Here is a 19934-nt window from a genome sequence, read left to right as displayed (position 1 = left end):
AAATGTTTACTCTGGTTCTTGTTTTATACTCTAATTGAATTTTTAGAATTTTGCAGTTAATTTCTGTTTCTTGATGTTCATTTTCTTGACATTATTATGTATTTACTATTGAGTTATTACATTTTTATGTTTGAAATAAATTATTGGTTATTCTGTGTCTTCTCTTTGTAACACAATGGTCAGGTTTGATTGCAAGCATAATGACATTAACTGCAAAAACTGACACTTCAAATCAATTTTAAAATGCTAAACTTTGACAAATAATAGTTTGATCATGTCTAAATATATATCCAAATTCATATCTTGTGATAAAATATAAAATTAGGTTAAAACAAGCCATCAGACTACACAGTAGGTGGCTACAGCCATCTACTGGCTGTTACTGGCATGACATGGTTTTCAAGTCATGTTATTTATATGCCACCAATTTATGTCACATTCTCATATCTTCTTCACATTTCAGCTTCTAGAAGTGTAGGTTCTGAATATCATTTTATATATTTTTTTCAAAAAAATTAAATTTGTATATGCAAATTAATGGTAATGTTTAGAAATGTACATGGAAATAAGATCAAAATAACATAAAATCCCAAAAGAAATGCATAATTTTATTGTTCTTACTTCAGGGAAGAAAAAAATGGTATCATTATCATCGTCAAAAAAAGGGTTACACATCTAAACCTTCTGGTCAAAAATGGCCGAGAATACCGAAGGAAGGTGCCATTTTTAGTACGCATAACACAGTGACTATTCTTAAATTATTTCAAGTCAGACATGACAAAACGAATGACTTGCAGTTCAGCAAGTTATTCACTAAAAAGATGCACTAATAAGAGTCATTCGTTCGGGAGGTAGTGTTGTATGTTTTGCAGCAAAGATTCAAAAGAAATCACACATAAGAGTAATTTGTTTGAGAATCAGAGTAGACTGGTTGCACTGTATGTTTCACGCTGAAGATTTGAGCTCTAGATTCTTCCACCATCCGTATCGGAGGAAGAATGCATGATCAAGAACCGTTAACTGTCCCAAAAGTCATGAACAACATTCGGTTCCAGTATTTAAAAAAGAAAAACACCTGGTTCTCTGTTCCCGAGCCCATTATTGGATGAGCAACATTCAAGGCATTTCACTTGCAGCTTTCCTGGTACCCATCAAACTTGTAAATGTGCCCTTCCGTGACAGTATCTGCAAAGCTTTTCATATATAGGTCATAGCGGCACATGACGCTTGTACTGAAGCGCCCTGGAAAGGGACTTGAGACTTTATCTGCACACTCTGAAAATTTAGACTTAATTAATTACCTGTTGCTGAGGATACTGCATCCCTCCAATGCCAACTTGGCCTCGCCCCTGCATTCCCATTGGGTATCGATGAGGAGCGGGTGATCCATACGACTGTCCTGCATAAGCTCCGCCTGGCTGAGAGTAGGGACTGTTGCTCATCGCATACATCTGAGACCGCTTCATGGCCATCGGGTCCATAGGTGCCACCTATTGAGAGGGACGTCAACACTTTAGCGTGACAAAATAACAATAATAATTTCCAATGTACAGCAGTCTGTGTGAACACATTCATATGACTATTATTCCTCACCAGACTGGAATACAAATAGCAATCATAAGGTTGAGTGGTTTTGTAAATGGAGAGATTCGGGGCAACGTGCCACTGACTGATGGGGGGACGAGGGGTACAAAGTTTTCTCTCAAGTGTCCCATCTGTGCCAGAAAGACTGAGAGCCTTCCAAGCTAATCTTCTCATGTCACTGCCAAATTCAGGCCAATTGAAGCAGCACTTACAGAAAATGTGAGCAATTTGAGAAAGCCTGGCAGGGCACTATAAATGAACAGTTTAAGCGTCAGCAGTCATGCCAGAGTGCTTCACAGTCGTGAACACACACATTTTCTCTGACTAGACAACTATATTGTCAAATTAGAGTTATTTTATGAGCAGACATGCTCTAGTTTAGAGTAAAATGAGTTTGTGTACCATTAGGCCATCCCTAAAGAATTCGTAGTGGAACAAACTTGAAAAAAAAATCGCCATGACCGTGGAGTTTCCTGGTCATTTAGGCAGGAAAGGCATCAATGACGAGTCTACTATAGCCATTTTTTCACGCAATTGTGGAACTAATACATGAACTAAAATCAGTTCGTTGTGGAACTATACCCATTCCAATTAATATCTAAGCATCTTTTTTCCACCAGGGACACAAAAGCAGGAACTTTATTTAAATAAGCTTTGACGTAAGCATGTGACACTGTGGTAATCAGTTTGCTGACAAATTAGAAGTGTTCCATTTTCATACAGTATGAAATGTTTATTTTCTATACACCATACGGTAAAAAAATCTTACAGATTGGAAAGTTCTTGAGTAGATTACAAAAAATGTTGTCAAGTAAAAGCTCAAAGAAAAATGCATTGACTTCATAAGTTGTAAACAGATCTTTTTATCGCATTTTTGCTTGTAACTTCATGAAACATAAACAGAATATAAAAACAGTTTCCGATGTGCCGAATTAAAGCAATTCTCCTGAGTCCAAATACAATGTGACATGATGTATGCATCGTTAAAATAGTGGTCGACCAATATGGGTTTTTCAACGGACAATGCCGATATCCAGGGTGGCCAACAGGCCACTATATCACACAATTTAGTTCTTGGTTTATTTTTAAATTATTATTATTATGTTTATATTTACAATTGTATTTATGATCTCATTTGTATTAGTATTTTTACACCTGTTGTTGTAGAATGTTTAAGTCACTGCAAAAGGTGCCGTTGGAAGAAGTTGGGAGAGTTAAATGTTTGGATTTGGAACAGTTTTTTTTTTTTTACCACTTCATTATTTTGATTATATTTTGATTTCGTCTGAAGTGTCATTTGAATTTAGAAATATTGGATCTGTTGGTTAATTATGATTGGACTTGGACTTGTTTCTTAAATAACGTGTCAACTTTCGGTGTAATAGAAGTCACCATTGTTGATATTTACTTCAGCCACTAAAACTATGGTTACAGGTATTCACAGACTTAGAGTCCATTGGGAATTGGGCATTCAAAATTAGGGATAAAAAATAAATAAATGGTTACTGTAGTAAAACTGTGGTGATTTTTCATAAGGACAAATCTGTTGAAATGTTTATTACTAAATTGAGCATTCTTACTTGTGATTTGGCAGAAGTATTTTTTTTCTTAACATAGTACCAAACTGAACCGAAACCGTGACCATAAAGCTTTGAAACAATCCGAACCGTGCAATATTGGAACCGTTACACCCCTACAAAATAAAAATACTAATTCAGCATCATATTATAATAATAATAAACTTGACTGGACAATAATAAATAATATCCTGCTAGGTTCCAAAATATAAGTGAGTGAAGTTGTAGTTTTTATACACGATGTACAATCACAAAAATGTTCTGTAAAAATATATGTAGGTAAACACTGCCTTTTCATTACTGTATTGATGTACTGGTGCATACAAAGAATATTTATTATGTTATAAATAAAATACCATTCTTCCTTGTGTTCATTTAGTGAACATTTTTATTTCATACAACTTTTGAATCTAATTGGCTGCAATGGCTGTAAGGATGCAGAGGCAGACTGGGAAGAGAAATCAGCCCTGGATTAGAAATAAAAACCTGCCCAAAAGTTGTTGAGCTTGTAGTCGTTGGGGGGGTGGGGGAATGGGGGTCGGGGGTTCAGTTGTTCGGCCCCGTTTCGCAGCCGGTTCTCCCTATGGCCAGTCCACCCCTGGCCCCCTGGTTGAACATTTGCTTTGGGCCTCATAAATCGTATCCCAGACCCTGATTGATTGTATGCAAATATGACCGTTATACAATGGTTACCACATATTAAAGAAATAGTAATGACACAAATGACACAAATGACACAATGACCTGCTCTGCTCCGTATCTCTGAAGTTTAGATTTTTTTAGAATATGTTTCATGTTTTTAAGAATATGTGATATTGGAGGTCGCGTGCCGCCATGCGGGGATCGGACGTGTGAACGGCGAGCTCTGCGCACTTTGCTAGTTTTTAATTCTTTTGGTGTCTTAAACCGGTGAGATTCAATACACCTTACTACATAAGTGTTCTATGAAGTCAACATGTCAAAGAATTGAAAATCCTCGAGCACTGGAGATATTATGACACACTTACGTGCTCAGGCTGATGCCCCAGACAGGGCCGCAGACCAGGGACTAGTTTAGACGGTGCAGCAGGAGAGATTCAACGTCAGCTGTCCAGCATGTCTGTAATGCTGGTGAAGGTCGTGGTGGACTTGGATGATCTCGCTGTAATACGTCGATTGATCAAGGCATTGGAGACTAAATTCTGGTTGGTTACAAGAATCGGGGATGTCGAGAAAAGGATCGATTATCTGAAGTCATTGGAGAGGGAATTAGCTGCTAACCCGCTAGCAACCAAAGTAGATTTGGAACACGTTTGGGAAAAGCTGGAAGACCTTGAGAATCGTAATCGGCGAAACATCCGAATTGTTGGAATTCCTGAGCATGAAGAAGGCCAAGACATGGTAAAATTCCTAGACGAGCTCTTTCCGAGTCTGCTCAACATAACAGGCCATAAGCTGGAAATCGAGCGAGCTCACAAAGTCCCGGCTCGGAGATCCGCAGAAGGAGACAGGCCCTGATCAATTCTGGCCAAATTTCTGAGATCATCCATTAAAGATCTTGTGTTACGCGAGGTGAGGAGTAAAGGAAGGCTTTCTCGGAAGAACCACAAAATTTTCTTGTTCCCAGACTTTGCGAATTCGACAAGAGAGAAACGTGATCGATTCAAGGAATGCAAAAACTCTTACATCAACAGAAGGTCGCTTTTGCCAAATTGAGAATAGATACTAAGGATGGCCGCAAAATATTTACATGCCCACAGCAAGCATTGTCCTTCATAGAGACAATGGGGTGAGTAAGCCATCTGGTGAGTTTCATGTGGCTGCCTAGTTGGCCTGACTCACTGGACATTCACTTGACTGTCTGAGGCACCTTTTTGGTCACCTTTTTGCTTCTTTTTGTGTTGGATCCACCTAGCGGCTGGAGTTTGTTTTGTGGAATAACACTCCTTCAAGACAATTTTGCATTGACGGTGGGTCGCTTTGCACTGAAGTTCCCCACCAGGTTGAGAATAGATGCTAAGGATGGCCGTAGAGTGTCATTCATAAAGTATATGGAATGAGTGAGTCATTGTGTGACGCACGCTTTACAGCCTAGTGGACCTGACTCAATGAATATTCACTTGACCGTCCGAGGAAAGTGGGCGCATGTTTTGTTTCTTTCTGTGCTGGTTAAAAAAAAAATGTATATTTAAAAAGTCAAATGTTAATATGAGTGGATTGTCTCTCTCCACGTGGAATGTGAATGGTTCGGGGCACCCCATGAAAAGAAGGAAGGTTATTTCTTTTCTTAAACAAATGAAATATGACTTATGTGTTTCTTCAAGAAACACATCTTTCCGTGCAGGAAGCGGAAAATTTTGGGAAGATATGGGGTGGACATGTTTTCTTTAGTGCTGGCTCAAGTAAGAGCAGGGGAGTCATTACATTGATAAGTAAACATCTACAATTCAAATCTCTCAAACAGATTAAAGATAAATTAGGAAGAGTCATTATTGTATTATTGCAGAAATTCAGGGGCAAATGATGATTTTGACAAATATGTATGCGCCCAACGCTGATGATCAGGGCTTTTTTATAGATCTTGAAGGGATGTTGCAAGCCGCTGGCACCCCTCATGATATAATATTGGGAGGAGACTTAATCTTTTGATGGACTCAGTCCTTGATTATAGTGATGCAAAAGTGTATAAGCCCCCTAGAGAAACATTGACGCTTCTCAGGATGTGTAAAAATCTTGGTCTTGCAGATATTTGGAGACTTCTGAACCCATCTGGTAGGGATTATAAATTTTTTTCATCAGTCCATAAGATTTATTCTAGAATAGATTTTTTGTATATATATATATATATACATAAATATATATTGTCTTGGTGTCATCTTGGACTTACACTGACACCTAGCGGCATGGATGCAGCATCATTTAAAATCAGTAGTTTTTGGTTTCAGATGCCATTGTAGAAATGTTGTATTCACAGTCAGCAATGATTACTTTAATCAATGTGTGAAAGTGTCAAATAACAGGACGGTTACTGAGATTAGGCGGGTAGTGTTCGGCTGGTCATGTGATTCTAACATGGCAGCCCCCATGTGCAGACCCTCTCCATGTAGAATAAAACATCTTTTATAAGGTGACTGATATGACTGAAGTCTTCATTTTAATTTGAGTGGTCATGATTTTCTACATACAGTATATTGCAAAATTACAATTCACATCTTTAGGAGTCTTCATCAAAGTCACAAGTATAAACAAACACAATGTTTTTAAGCTAACATCACACAAACAATTATAATCGTCCATGTCTTTACTGAACACATCTCATTAAACTGGTCGATCCTCATTTGGCAGCAATAACTTCAACCAAGCGTTTCCGGTAGCTACGGCTTAGACCTACACAACGTTCAGAAGGAATTTTGGACCATTTTTCCTTACAGAACTGCTTCAGCTCAGCCATATTCTTAGGATGTCTGGTGTGAACGGCTCTTTTGAGGTCATTCCACTACTTCTCTACTAGTAAGGCCTAAGGTCTTGGCAAAATCAATGCTATACTGTCAAATGTGCATTTCAGCGACAAAATAATATAAAATACAGTATATAATAATTTCACTTTTTTGTTGTTTCTATCATTAAGTTGTTGTTTTTTTAATTAAGGACAAAAATGATTATTTTTTTCCACTGTTGCTACCAAAACTTCTGGTACTGGTGCCACCATCTGTAGAACTTGGTGGCACCGGTGCCACCGCTCTTATATGTTAGTCTGGAACCCTGTGGTGACATGTATGTTCTGTTAAATAGGTTTATATTATCTATCGGCATTTCTGTTTAATAAAAATAGTGAAAGTAATTTTCTGTGTTGAGGCATTTCATTATTTGACAGTTATTACTACAGCTATCTGAGCTTCCAGAGCCCTTCAAGGAAACACTGGTGTTGCTCTTTTTACGTGGACAGATGATAAGCTCTTCGAGGTAACTTTGCAACCCTTTCAAGCTTTATGCAAGGCAACAATTCTTGATCACAGGTCTTCTAAGATCGCTTTTTTTGTGAGGCATGGTCCTAGTCAGCAGATGCTTCATGTAAATAGCAAACTCAAAATGTCGGAGTGCTTTTTATAAGTCAAAGTAGCTCTAACCCACACCTCCAATCTCGTTTTATTAATTGGATGCCAGGTTTGCCAAATCCTAACTTTAATTAGCTTTCGTTGACATCATTAGCCTAAGGGTTCACATATTTTTCCAGCCTACACTGTGAATGTTTGAATGATGTATTTAATATAAACAAGAACAATACAATAATTTGTGCGTTATTAGTTAAATCAGATTGTGTTTGTTCAATATTGTAACTTAGATGAAGATCAAACCAGATTTAAGACAAATGTATGCATAAATGCAGGTAATTCCAAAGGGTGCACATACTTTAGATTATTGCTGTCACACACATGACTCTATGAAAAAATGCTGAATGTCTGTCCCCTTCAGTTTTTTGGCTGATGGCTGTACATAAGACATTACTGATCATTCAATGTTTCAGTGAAAAAGAAGGTAAACTGCAGCTGTCTGTCACTACTGGCAGACTGTTGGGCTCATTAATATTAATCACGTTGTCTGCGTTCACTCGAACTGATTTGCTCAATCAAAACATGGACTGTTAGTGCTGGCCAATGGGATTACCGCTCTGGAGTTAGCTCGCCCACTACCGAAGCAACCAGCTGGCAGAAGTTTCTGCTGGGTCTTTAAGGCTTTGTTTTAGGTGAACCGCAGCACTTTTTTCCCTTGCAGTACAAGCTCGGATGGGCCCGCCCACCGCAACCGCTAGAAAAAAAATTATCGTCAAATATTACTAACTACAGTCTTGACCAACAAAAAATGGGTATCGTTTCAAAGCGTAGAAGCTCTACTTTCCAATGCATGCAGGCATTATGACCAAAACTGAACAAGTGCTTTGAAATTTGCAGACAAATCAGAAGTGTTCTGTTTTGATAATTTATTTAAAAAAGAAAATTGCACTGTACATATTACTGCAATTAGTAAAACCATCAAACTGATCAAATAGCCATGTGTCATATGTACTTTGAAAGCTCTCAAAGAGTAGAATACAACCATCCTATTTGTTTCACTCACAGACACAAATATAATAACACAAATAATAGCCAAGTATATGTCTTTGACAATTATGATAGTGTTGCTTATATATCGGGTTTTTGCTTTTAACTTCATGAGTAAAAAAAAAAACAGAACATAAAATATCACAGACCATTACTTAGAGGAGGTGATTATATTTTAAATGAGCCCACATGCAAGGTAATCAGATGCACCGATCATTAGATAATCCCACAATGTTACATATGGCCACCAGGAGATGGCACCAAGTAAATGACACAAACTCAATAATACAGACTCATCGAGTCAAAAGGTGCTCATTCTGTGAAATCTTATTACTAAAATCATGTCTCTATGCTATACATACCTTTAGTCATTGTTGTGTTTGCATGTGTAATTAGTTCTTATGTACAATTATTATGTTTTATTTGTTTGGAGAGGCTTTTGGACACATGGAGATGTTTTTGGACACTATGATTATTTTTGTAATGCTATAACTTTTGATTGCTTTGTCATATCAACACAAACTTTTTCTCAGATACATTTGACATGATTGGGAACAAAACAAAAGCAGTTTTTTGGAGCTACCTTATTTATACCCAGAGATATATAATGTCAAATAAGAAAAAAAACAAATACATTTTTGGTGTGATTTTTCAGCAGTTTCTCAGGTTGAGAGTTTCAGAATGTATTATAATCTCTATCATTAAAAAAGAATTAGAATCATTAAAAAAGTTTTCTTTACAATGATACCAAACACGACCTTCTCTGTTCTGTTTTTGACTGACTGTTTTTTGTCGAGTTCTAAGCCTTTAATTTTGGGTATGCCACTGAAACAGGAAATCTTTAAAAACACATTCAGAGCTTAAAGGGTTAAGCAAAATAAATGTATTCAATTTTAATTATTAATTCTCAAAAAGTGTGTGGGGGTGGGCAATTTAGTTATTTCTAAAAGTGAGGGGGACACCCCCTCAGTTACAATGGTTCCTACGCCCCTGTTCTCAGAAGACATGCAGTTTGTTTTTCACCAGTTTCACAAGTCTCTGCAGCTGACTGTATATATAAAGATAAAAATAGTGAAGTAATTCTCTGCGTAATTACTTGACAGTTATTACTACAGCTAACTGGGCTTCCAGAGCCCAAACAAGTGTCAAAAGCACCCAGTAAATAATCATACACATGACAAGGCGAACATGAATAATACATCTATAATGATTCTAAGGTCGCTTTAAGCTATTCCTCCACGGACACGCATAAATACGGGTCTGGCGTTGTGGGCTCATGGACACACACACTCTGAAAAAAGTGCTATGTACTATGAACAAGCTTCTCTCATAGGACTCATGAACTGGATGGGCATGCGTACTTGAGTACTCGAAAGTGACAATGATCGATAATGATCACGTGTGACTTAAATCAATAAAAAAAATAAGTAAAAAAAAGAGTCACTTTTTCGTCATGATTTTTGCCGGTACCTTGTGGTCTGAAACATCACAGCAACAAGCTCAAACACAGCGCACAGTGACTTTCTGTCTGGGGCAGAGACTGCACTTAACTCTCTGAGCACACACACACCAGGCAGTTCTTCCTTTCAAACTGCTAGTTTGGAAGCGCAGCTGAATGGTACAGAATGCAGGTTCTGCAAAACTATTTTCAACTTCGTACACCGTAATAAAAACTGAATGGTTAAGGCCTCTCCGATCAAGCCAACCGCGGTTTGAAAATACACGGTTCAGCCAGCCTCAACTAAAACAACTGTGCATGCTTATTAAGATAATTACTGTTACCTGAAGGAAGAGCAGAGAGGAACATTATTTCATTGAGTTAGTCAGCAAGTCTTCAAATAGTGACAAAATATAATGCATTACATTTTGATCATGCCATTTTTTTTAATTTTTGTAACAGACTATGTTATAACAACCTATAATCACGAAAATGTGAAACACCGGAGCAACAGCGAAATGCAATGCAGCAGCCAAAGACGTCTGTCTGATATATATATATATATATACACAGTATGTTCATAGCATAATAGTTTAAAAACTAGTGAGCTGCCTACTTAAACAGCCCTTTTCAGCACTATAGTCCCAAATTCTAGTGAGCGGTCTACCTAAATAACATTTTGGGCATAATACTCTCAAAACCTAGTAAAGCCCCGTTTACACGGCCAGCGAATTTGTCAGTGGGTTTTGATCATCTCTGTACTGTGAAGTCGCTATTGGGCGTTCCTACTTCTGTCGCTTGAATGTTATTGGTGGACTGCACAACCGGCCATAACTTGAGAAAATCTGGGCCCATATTCACCAAAAATCATAAAGGGTTAGTTCACCCAAAAATTTAAATTCTCTCATTTACTCACCCTCACGCCATCCCAGATGACTTTCTTTCATCAGCCACATTTGAAGAAAATTGAAAAATATCTTAGCTCAGTAGGTCGATGTAGATGGTGTTCAGACCCTTTGAAGCTCCAAAAAGCACAGACAGTCAGCATAAACGTCAACCATATGACTCCAGTGGTTAAATTATTGACTTCTAAAGTGAAACAATCACTTTTGGTGCAAAAAAGATCAATATTTAAATACTTTTTAAGTACTTTTTTGACGCTTTATTCAGAACGGCGAATTAAGAGGAAAGGTAACTTTTTAACATTGTTCTAATCATTCAAACAGCTAATGTTAGCTCTAATGTTATCCTCTCCACCATGTTGGCAATGCAGTTCTTCAGTGCAGTGATTAGTTATAAACAAATTAATTATGAAACCACCTTTGGTTGTCTTAAATGGTTGATTTATTGTACCATGACAATAATAATAATGTGAATTGTATACTTACGTTGGCTTTTCTCTGTCTGTGTTTTAAATCCACTTTTGAAGCGACACTTTCTCTGCACAGCCTACTCACGTTGCAAAACAAACTCCACTCCGAGTCAGTGATTGTTTTTTTAACCTCTAGAAGGCGCCATTAAACTGCAGAACCAAGTTCAGATTGTAGAACCATCCAGCGCTGGCCAGGGAGGAATTAATCAAAAAAATCAGAGACTATCAGTGTTAATTTTTTACGATAGTTAAAAACCGCCACAATCGGCCCCAATTAATCAGTAAATCCGATATATCGGTCGACCTCTAGTTTACAAAACATTCATTTAACCACTGGAGTCATATGGATGATATTTATGCTGACTGTCTCTGATTTTTGGAACTTTAAAAGGTCTAATCACAACCCATTTGCATTTTAAGGACATACTGAGCTCAGATATTTTACTATTTTTCTTCAAATGTGTTCTGCTGAAGAAAGAAAGTCATACATCAGGGATGGCATGAGGGTGAGTAAATTATGAGAGGATTTTCATTTTTGGGTGAACTATCCCTTTAAGGCTAAAAGTAGCTAAAAGTGGATATTCAGGAGCAAAACATTTAGGGGCATGTCACTCCACAATTATAGGACTTGTAAAACTTATGAAAGTTCTTCTTTACTCAACTGTACTTTACAAATGTATGTGTAGTAATTAATAAGATTAAGAAGTACTGAGGTGAATACAATGTGCCGTATGGCTAACCGAGATTCCAGTTAATTTCCATTATACTGTACCCAATTTAAATAATTAAATAAAAGCAATGATACATTAATAACAGATGAGTTAAGTTAACTTGTAACTAGTTAACATTACTTAAAAAAATTCAGTTCAGTTTAATAAGTACCAAATAAGAGCCAAATAAGTACATTTACTTAGAAAAAGCATGCAAACTGATTGTCTTGAAAAATCTAAGTAAGGTCAACTAATTAGATTTTACAGTGTAGGTTTTAAACAAAATCTCTTAAATAGGAACTCTTTGGAGAACTCCTAGTGGTAAGATAAAAATCTTTGTGAATACAGGCCCTGATCACAGATGAGATGTACTGCTGGTGAAACTAAGATATCATTCTAGTTTGACAAGGAGCAGTTCTCTTGACTCTAATAATTACCATTCTGCAGGGAAGAGTGTTTGTGAAACTATGTTTGAAACGGGACGACGCTAAAGGCAGCTGTAACGACTGTTTTTTTGCTGGTTACGTGCTGATTTAAAGGGAAATAAGCATACAATCTGAAAATGTAAAAAAAACGAATGCATAAACATATGAGCAGCAAGCACATTAGAAGCTCAGTTACAGGTACGGCACTAAAATAACTCAGAATTCTGTTCTAAACATCAAGGTTGCGAATAATTAAGAGTAACTGTGCACTGGTTTTTCAGTAAAAACAGGCATAATTATTAACAAGTCATGTAGTGTATGCTTTTTTTGTTTAAGTTTAAACTGCAGCTGTGCACAATGCATCATATTTTGAACAAGACGAACAATCTATAGAGCGCAACAGTAACACTTTTTCAGTCAACACTGGTTTCCTGAAGTATTTTTCCCATTTATTTTTTGCATAGGCTTTTCATAAAATCTTTCATAAAAGAGTTGTAAGCCATGCACCAAACCAACCAGCTCCAAGGTAAATCACAACATCATGAACTTTGTTTTGAGGCAAAAGAAGTATTTTAAAATTAGACAAAAAGACATACAAGTTTATTGCAAAATATTCCGATATGTACAAACAGATAAGCGTCAGGGTCCTGTCACTCTGTCAGTCTGGGTTTTGGTCTGACAGGACCGTGGCATCATCGCTCCATGTCTGTCTTTTGTTTGTTGTCAGTCTTTGTGTGAGCGCACGGTTTCGTTTGTATTCCCTGCCATGCGCTCTTCGGTCCATCTTGTTTTATGTTGGGAGCACGGTGTCTGGATCCTGACTTCCCATCTGGTTTGGTTTCGGTCTGTGTCGGGATCCGGACACTCATGCTCCATGTCTGTCTGTTATTGATGTGGGTATATCGTACTTATGTCATCTTGGCAGCATGCACTCGCATCAACAATTTGTCTGTCTCTCGCGAAAACGCGTGCACCTCGCGTCGCGCTCACTTTGCGCGCCTGGGTCGCGAGCTGTCTTCACTTTGTGCTGAGGTTCGGTCACTTCGGTCTAAGGTGTCGTGTGTGTGTGCGTGTGGCCGAACTCTCACACAGGTGTCGTGTCGTGTCCTGTTTTTGTCACCTGTTGCATGCATTGCGTGCCATTTGCCTTGCGATGTACGCTTAGGTTTCGTTTAGTGTGAGAATGGGTGGCATCGCTTTGTTTGGTGTCGTTCGGGTGTTTTGTTGTCTTGCGAGAGCATGTGGCTTTGTTTTGTTTCTGTATCGCCGCGTGTCTCTCTGTCTTACGTCATACCCGCCTCCATGTTTGCCCATTATTAGTCACTCCTGCCTGTCTTGTTAACCTTTTGATTTCTCTCCCTATTTTAGCCTACGTGTGCCAGTAGGCTTGTTTCCAGTCTTGTGTTTTCAGTCTTCCCTGTCGGTCCTGTTTCCCCCACCTGGTTCCTACCCGGTCCTGTGGGTCCTGTTCACCGCTGCTTTCTGCCCCAACCCTGCATTACCTTTTGCCCCTATGGGGTAGTTTGTGTTTGTTTTTCCACCTTGTGGGAGTTTTGGTTTGTGTTTTGCCTTGTTGTTAGTAAAAAAAATTCCCTTTTATTTTTCAACTCTGAGTTTGGGTCCTGCCGCTACATTCCTTGACAGATAAGTAGTTTAGAGGTGAAGAGACACCGACTCGATTACGTAATTCACTGTGCATCATGGGAGTGTGCGGTCATTCCGAGGCAAGATTTGTGGGCTTGGTTGGCCACGGTTCTTTGATTGGTGGAGCTTTCTCTGCTGGACCATGGGTAATGTAGTTGTTTACCATGAATCGTGCTATCAAACACGATTTTTAAACAATGAAGTTGAAACAGAATTCAATGGAAGCAAATATCTTCAATGAACAACCTCGGAGCTCAAGGTAGATCTGTCTTATCAGTGATCGTTGAAAATCAATTTGTCTATGGAAAAAAGGAATGGGATTTGTACTTCTGTAACCAGACTGTTGCGCTCTGTTAAAGGTGCTGTAAGTGATTTCAGCCATTCTACTTCCACGAGACTGAGCCTTTGGATTAGCCACAACCCCTCTTTTCAAATCCCCGAACTCCAAATATACCAAAATGAGATTTATTGAGACCAGAAATGGTTGTTAAAAACAACAGTAGTAAAATAGCGCCTATAACTGACAACTGTTATGAACAACATGGCATTAAAATGCATTATGCCTCAATAATTCGCTGCAACTTTAATACAATGAGAACGTGCAAAACAATTGACAGGCAGAAAGCACCATTGTCTGCGGACTGCAGACACATTTTTGTTTGTTGTTTACAGAGTCTAGAGTTGTCACAGAGATCAGTGAGATATCTCAGGGCACTTATTTCATTACTATCTTTCAGGGAGTAGGAAAAGTTTTTGCATACCTTTCCATGAAAAAAATTGCTTCCAGCATCTTTAATGTACAAACTAAACTCACAATGCTGACAATTTCAGGTACATAATCCAATCTACATCATCCCACCAAAAATGTGCATTCTGGAAGGGAAAGTGTTATAAACTGCAGCAATGCTCATTGAACGATCTTTCATTGTATCAGTCAAACTCACTCAGAATGCCGTCAATTTCTGACATGGTTTTCCATGCATAATTGTTTTATTATATCCAAATGATATAGAATGATACAGACAAATGATATAGAAGTGAAATCGATGACAACAACAACTCCTTTTTCCTGCACTCAGCTCCATTATATCACAGAAGACGTGAGCTCCACTTTCTTCTCTAATTGGTAGTCACTGCGCGATATTGCTCAGCATTTGCATTAAGTTAAATCCTGTTTCCAAAGTTCGCTGTCGCTCCTGTCGCCAGCTGTCATTGAAAATGACAATAACCATCCAAAGATTGTTTACCGATAAAGCTGATGGAAACACAAATGATCTATAAAATTTCAAAAATGTCGACACAATATTTTTCAGTTTAGCACATAAATCCAATGTCGACACATCAAATGTTGTGAAAAACTAATTTGGAAAAAGTTTTTGTCAAGAAAAATGGCAAATAATGCAAAAAATTTAGTGTCACGTGACAGAATTTACATCACATTTTTCCTTACAACAAACAGCATAGTAGAGAAGTACATTAGGACTGATGACGAGACTCGAGTTTTCCTCAATTTCGTTAAAGACAAAAGGCTTTACCTTTATTCTTGATGTAAGTTTTTCCAGACTTTTTATGTACTGCGCATTCGCAGTACATAAAACGCCCGGTAAAAGTAACCCATTTGAATGAATCCCCGTGCGATTGATATGCTGGTAAAAAATAGCCTCTCCAGCCTGTAAGCCCATTATTTATGGTTGTTTAAGTTCTCCGTGTGTCTTAAGTGGATGTTGGCCAATGAGAAAACACCAGAAAAAAACATGCTTCTTTTTTTTTATTGTATTGCAATAACAGACAAGAGTTTTCAGAACAGAAAAGCAAAAAGAGCTTAGGGGATTAAACAAAAGTGCCAAAATAATTAATACACTGATAAAAATAGACATAAGAGAAAAAGGAAATGGAGGGAGTAATTAATTACCTTAAATAAAGAAAAATAAATCATAACAAGTGTACAGAGACAGATATATAAAGTCATAAATAACAGAGCTATACGGAGTCATATAGTGAAGAGTAGTTTTAAAGCTTTTATGTGTTGTTCGGACACCGCAGCCCCGTGTTTCAAAACATATTTTCTGCAGGGACAAATAAAATGACAATGTTAACGGATTGTCCATATTTTTAATTCAAGAATTTAAAACAGGACAAGGATTACAGGCTCACTAATGTCACCAGTTCTGTTGTATTTTGCCAGGTATTCCAATCAATTTCTTCTAATACTTCCAGATACAGACAGGCTACTTCTCCATTTTGACATCATCTTCTGATATTTCCTACTATTGCAATTATGTGAAATTAAAATGACAGTAAGCTGGCCAATTTCAATAAACTGGCTCAATTCTCTTAATTTTACACAAATGTGGGGACATCTGGGATGCGAAAGTTACACAATTTGCGATATACACAAAATTCTGTTTAGAAACGCCTCAAGGGCAGATTTCTTATGCGCTAAACCAAAACATATTCGACAACGTTTTTTTTAAAAGAATGATGTCATGACACACTCCATTTTATCAGTAAAAGGCCATTTGAATGGAAACAAGCAGGAGACAGCAATTTTCGCAAAACATTTTTTACACGTTTTTATTTGGTCGATAACAGAACAGCACAAATATTGGATAGAAATTTAGTTAATGTGAACGGGCTTTTAGCCTTGTACCATTTTAAAAATCATAGCCTATAGGGATGGCCAATATAGCCTATAATATATAAACTCAGCAAAAAAAGAAACGTCCTCTCACTTTCAACTGCTTTTTTTTTTTAAGCAAACTTAACATGTGTAAATATTTGTGTGAGCATTAAACGTTTCAACAACTAAGACATAAACTGAACAAGTTTCACAGATATGTGACAAACAGAAATGGAATAATGTGTCTCTGAACAAAGGGGGGGTCAAAATCAAAAGTAACAGTCAGTATCTGGTGTGGCCACCAGCTGCATTAAGTACTGCAGTGCATCGCCTCCTCATGGACTGCACCAGATTTGCCAGTTCTTGCTGTGAGATGTTACCCCACTCTTCCACCAAGGCACTTGCAATTTCCCAGACATTTCTGGGGGGAATGGCCCTATCCCTCACCCTCCGATTCAACAGGTCCCAGACGTGCTCAATGGGATTGAGATCCGGGCTCTTCGCTGGCCATGGCAGGAAATCACGCATAGAATGAGCATCATGGCTGGTGGAATTGTCATGCTAGAGGGTCATGTCAGGATGTGCCTGCAGGAAGGGTACCACATGAGGGAGGAGGGCGTCTTCCCTGTAACGCACAGTGATGAGATTGCCTGCATTGACAACAAGCTTGTGACTCATGACTCGGACTCGAGTCCAAACTCGAGCACCCCAACTCTAATAAGCTGTAAACACGTCTTTTGTCGCATTTCGCTTGTAACTTCATGAAACACAAACAGAACATAAAAACAGCAGAAGCTCCCAATTGAGACAATTGCTTTAAATGTCCCGAGTCCAAATATAATGTGATATGATGCATAGATATTAAAATATTCTCTGTAAAATGTGACGCTACCTCAGATATTGTTGTTATCATCCTGGGGGGCAGTGTCTGGTTACAAAGTACAGCAATCACAGCTGTTGAGGTCTGTGTCGATGCAAAGTGCAGTTAAATTGTTGAAGAGGTGCGCTTAAGCCTACGGCGTAGGCTACGCCATAACTGCCATAGCTACGCATAGCCTACGGCGTAGGTTCAACGCAGAAGTATAAATCAGCCTTTAATCGAAAAGAAGCATTTCATTAAACCAAGCTACAAAAAAACGGCTCGTTTGAAATTTGTGGAATTTGTGATGTCACAAGGACCAAATACATCTGCATATGAATGCCTCTTCAGCAAGACATCTATGCCTATTTTTCATCATTGCACCCTTGGCCCCGCCCACTAGTGCTCAGTCTGTCACACCGGTGAAGAGGAGAGAGATTGGCTTGTCATGGGAGATTCATCCAAAGGGGACTTACACCTTCATGTGCCTATCTAGATTTAAATATTTTTCTACATAAACATGCACTAGACGAATGGCTTTGAGCATTATCGTGCATCTCGCTCTGCTTTTAAAAGATGTGATGTCAAGTTATACCTCTAAAATGGAGACCTCCATTCTTTTTCATCTTGCTGTTTGCTGTTTTGAAGGCATCCTGGACCATTTTTGCACCCATCTGTGCTATTTTTAATTGTTGGTATTTTGTAAACATGCACTAGATGGATGTCTTTGATCATTTTGATGTGCTTCTGGCAAAGTGTGCCACATTTTAAGAGCAGTACAAGTACAACTTTTACGCCATTTCAGCGTCACAGCAGCGGCTCTATACAGAAAAATACTGTGATTTCTGTTACTATGGTGAGTACATATTTTAATAAACACCATAACTTTTAAATGGTTATCAGGAGTGGGTCATTGATATGTATTACAAACTTGATTCGTGAAATCTTATTTACATGAGGAGGCCCACATTTGCATCTAAAAGGTAAAAAATAGAGCACTTTGTGCTTCTCCACCTCCACAGTCAGTCTTGTATCATCCATTGATGAACATGAATTAGGTAAGAAAGCAAACTCGGCTGTGATTGGGTATTGCTGAAGCCTATAAGAACTGTTATATGTTAATAGTACATAAAAGACAGTTTTTGTCTCATATTTTCAGGCTCATAAGTTTTAAATGATAAACCGCAATTCTGATTTAAAATTGGTTTAAATTGTTTTCATTTGTTTTTCAGATGTGCTCTAATTCATACAGTATAAAGACACACTAGACTACTAATATTAGGGATGGGCATTCATCAATAATTTGGTATTCGAATATTTAAGCTAAAAAAAAGAATACGTGAATATTCTATTATTTAAATTAAGGCAATTACGTTGTAAAATATATATTTTTTTTAATCATTAAGGTTGCGTCACCATTAAAAAAAAAAAAAATGATATCCAAAACAAACATATATTATGTCCTGTGTTTTTTTGTTGAAAACATTTAAACAAGCAATGTATGAAAACAAAACAGTATAGAATGAAAGCATTTAAGCTCACGCAAAGAAAAAGAAACCGCTAATAAAGTAGGGTTAGGGTTAGACCCTAGACTCTCGTGAGACAGGTTATTTCACCCTACTGATGATGTGTTGTTGCAATAGTAATCCTCCTCAGTATGAGATGAACCGCAGGTTCAGACATTTGGTGAGTGTGTTTGGCTGAGGAGCCACTGGTGCAAAGCTACCATCTGTGGGATTACGACTGAACGCCTCTAAATCAGAATCCCCCCTAAACATAACGATACCGCAGCACCACAGGACTCCGATTGGTCCGGGATAGCCAGCCCGCGAGGGACCGGCGAGGAGAGCCATTTGAGATGGGGCCGGGGCATGGCCGGATGAGTGCCGCCCCTCTCCCATCATGCACCGCACGTTTGTGGAGAACCTGGTGCTAAATGACTCGTAGATGACCTAACCATAACCCCACCCTAACCCGACGCATTTAACGTACAGGACGAATATAAACACTCGGCATATAATAGTTATGTCTATATTGTATCTCATGTCATGTTTTTGTTGAGAAAAAACAAGCATATCCACATGCTCAGTAAACTATACTCATTTATACACACCAGTTTAAATGATGGAATGTCCCTTACCTCAGCTAGCAAAGTCTTTCTCGGATGCTGTGTTTGTTGTTTATAGAAACGTTGCTGGGATTACATTGCTACGGGGACGCTGCTTTCTTACGAGCTGCACATAAACGAGAGTAAAGAGTACACTGCTTATACAGTACATTTAAACAGGAACTCAGCTTTCTTGAAGTAATCCTCATTCTCGCAATAACCTGCTTTTTGGTGTCCATCGAAACGTACTGACAGAACAGTTTGCTCATCAAATGTGATCAACTTGTGTCCACATTCAACAGTGCCACCCAGTGTATTCTGTTATAACTTCCAGTTTTAGTTTATGTGTTCAGGATTTAACATGTATCTCACTGTAGGAAAGCAAAACTTTGCGAAATTTGAATCGTATTTTTACTTTTAAAATAATTATTTCAGAATGAATACTGGTGTATTCGACTGCACATCCCTAACTAATATATGCTTATACTGTGCATTGTGTACTTTGTGTAAAATCAAATTC

The 19934-nt window shown here is 38.1% G+C and overlaps 1 protein-coding gene across 5 annotated transcripts in view; it reads right to left on the bottom strand.

Annotated features, from left to right (window-relative positions):
* The window catches only part of LOC127409876 (AT-rich interactive domain-containing protein 1B-like), a 178445-nt gene that overhangs the window by 155338 nt on the left and 3173 nt on the right, over positions 1–19934 (bottom strand). For all 5 annotated transcript variants that reach the window (XM_051644797.1, XM_051644796.1, XM_051644799.1 and 2 more), the window contains exon 2: positions 1302–1490. In XM_051644797.1, coding sequence (XP_051500757.1) covers positions 1302–1490 — 189 coding nt within the window. The remainder of the gene's footprint in view (positions 1–1301; positions 1491–19934) is intronic.

The sequence above is a fragment of the Myxocyprinus asiaticus genome, chromosome 19 (assembly GCF_019703515.2).
Source record: "Myxocyprinus asiaticus isolate MX2 ecotype Aquarium Trade chromosome 19, UBuf_Myxa_2, whole genome shotgun sequence".
NCBI classification, from domain to species: domain Eukaryota; kingdom Metazoa; phylum Chordata; class Actinopteri; order Cypriniformes; family Catostomidae; genus Myxocyprinus; species Myxocyprinus asiaticus.
Note: the sequence above shows the minus strand (reverse complement) of the source record. Positions and strands in the feature narration are given on the sequence as shown.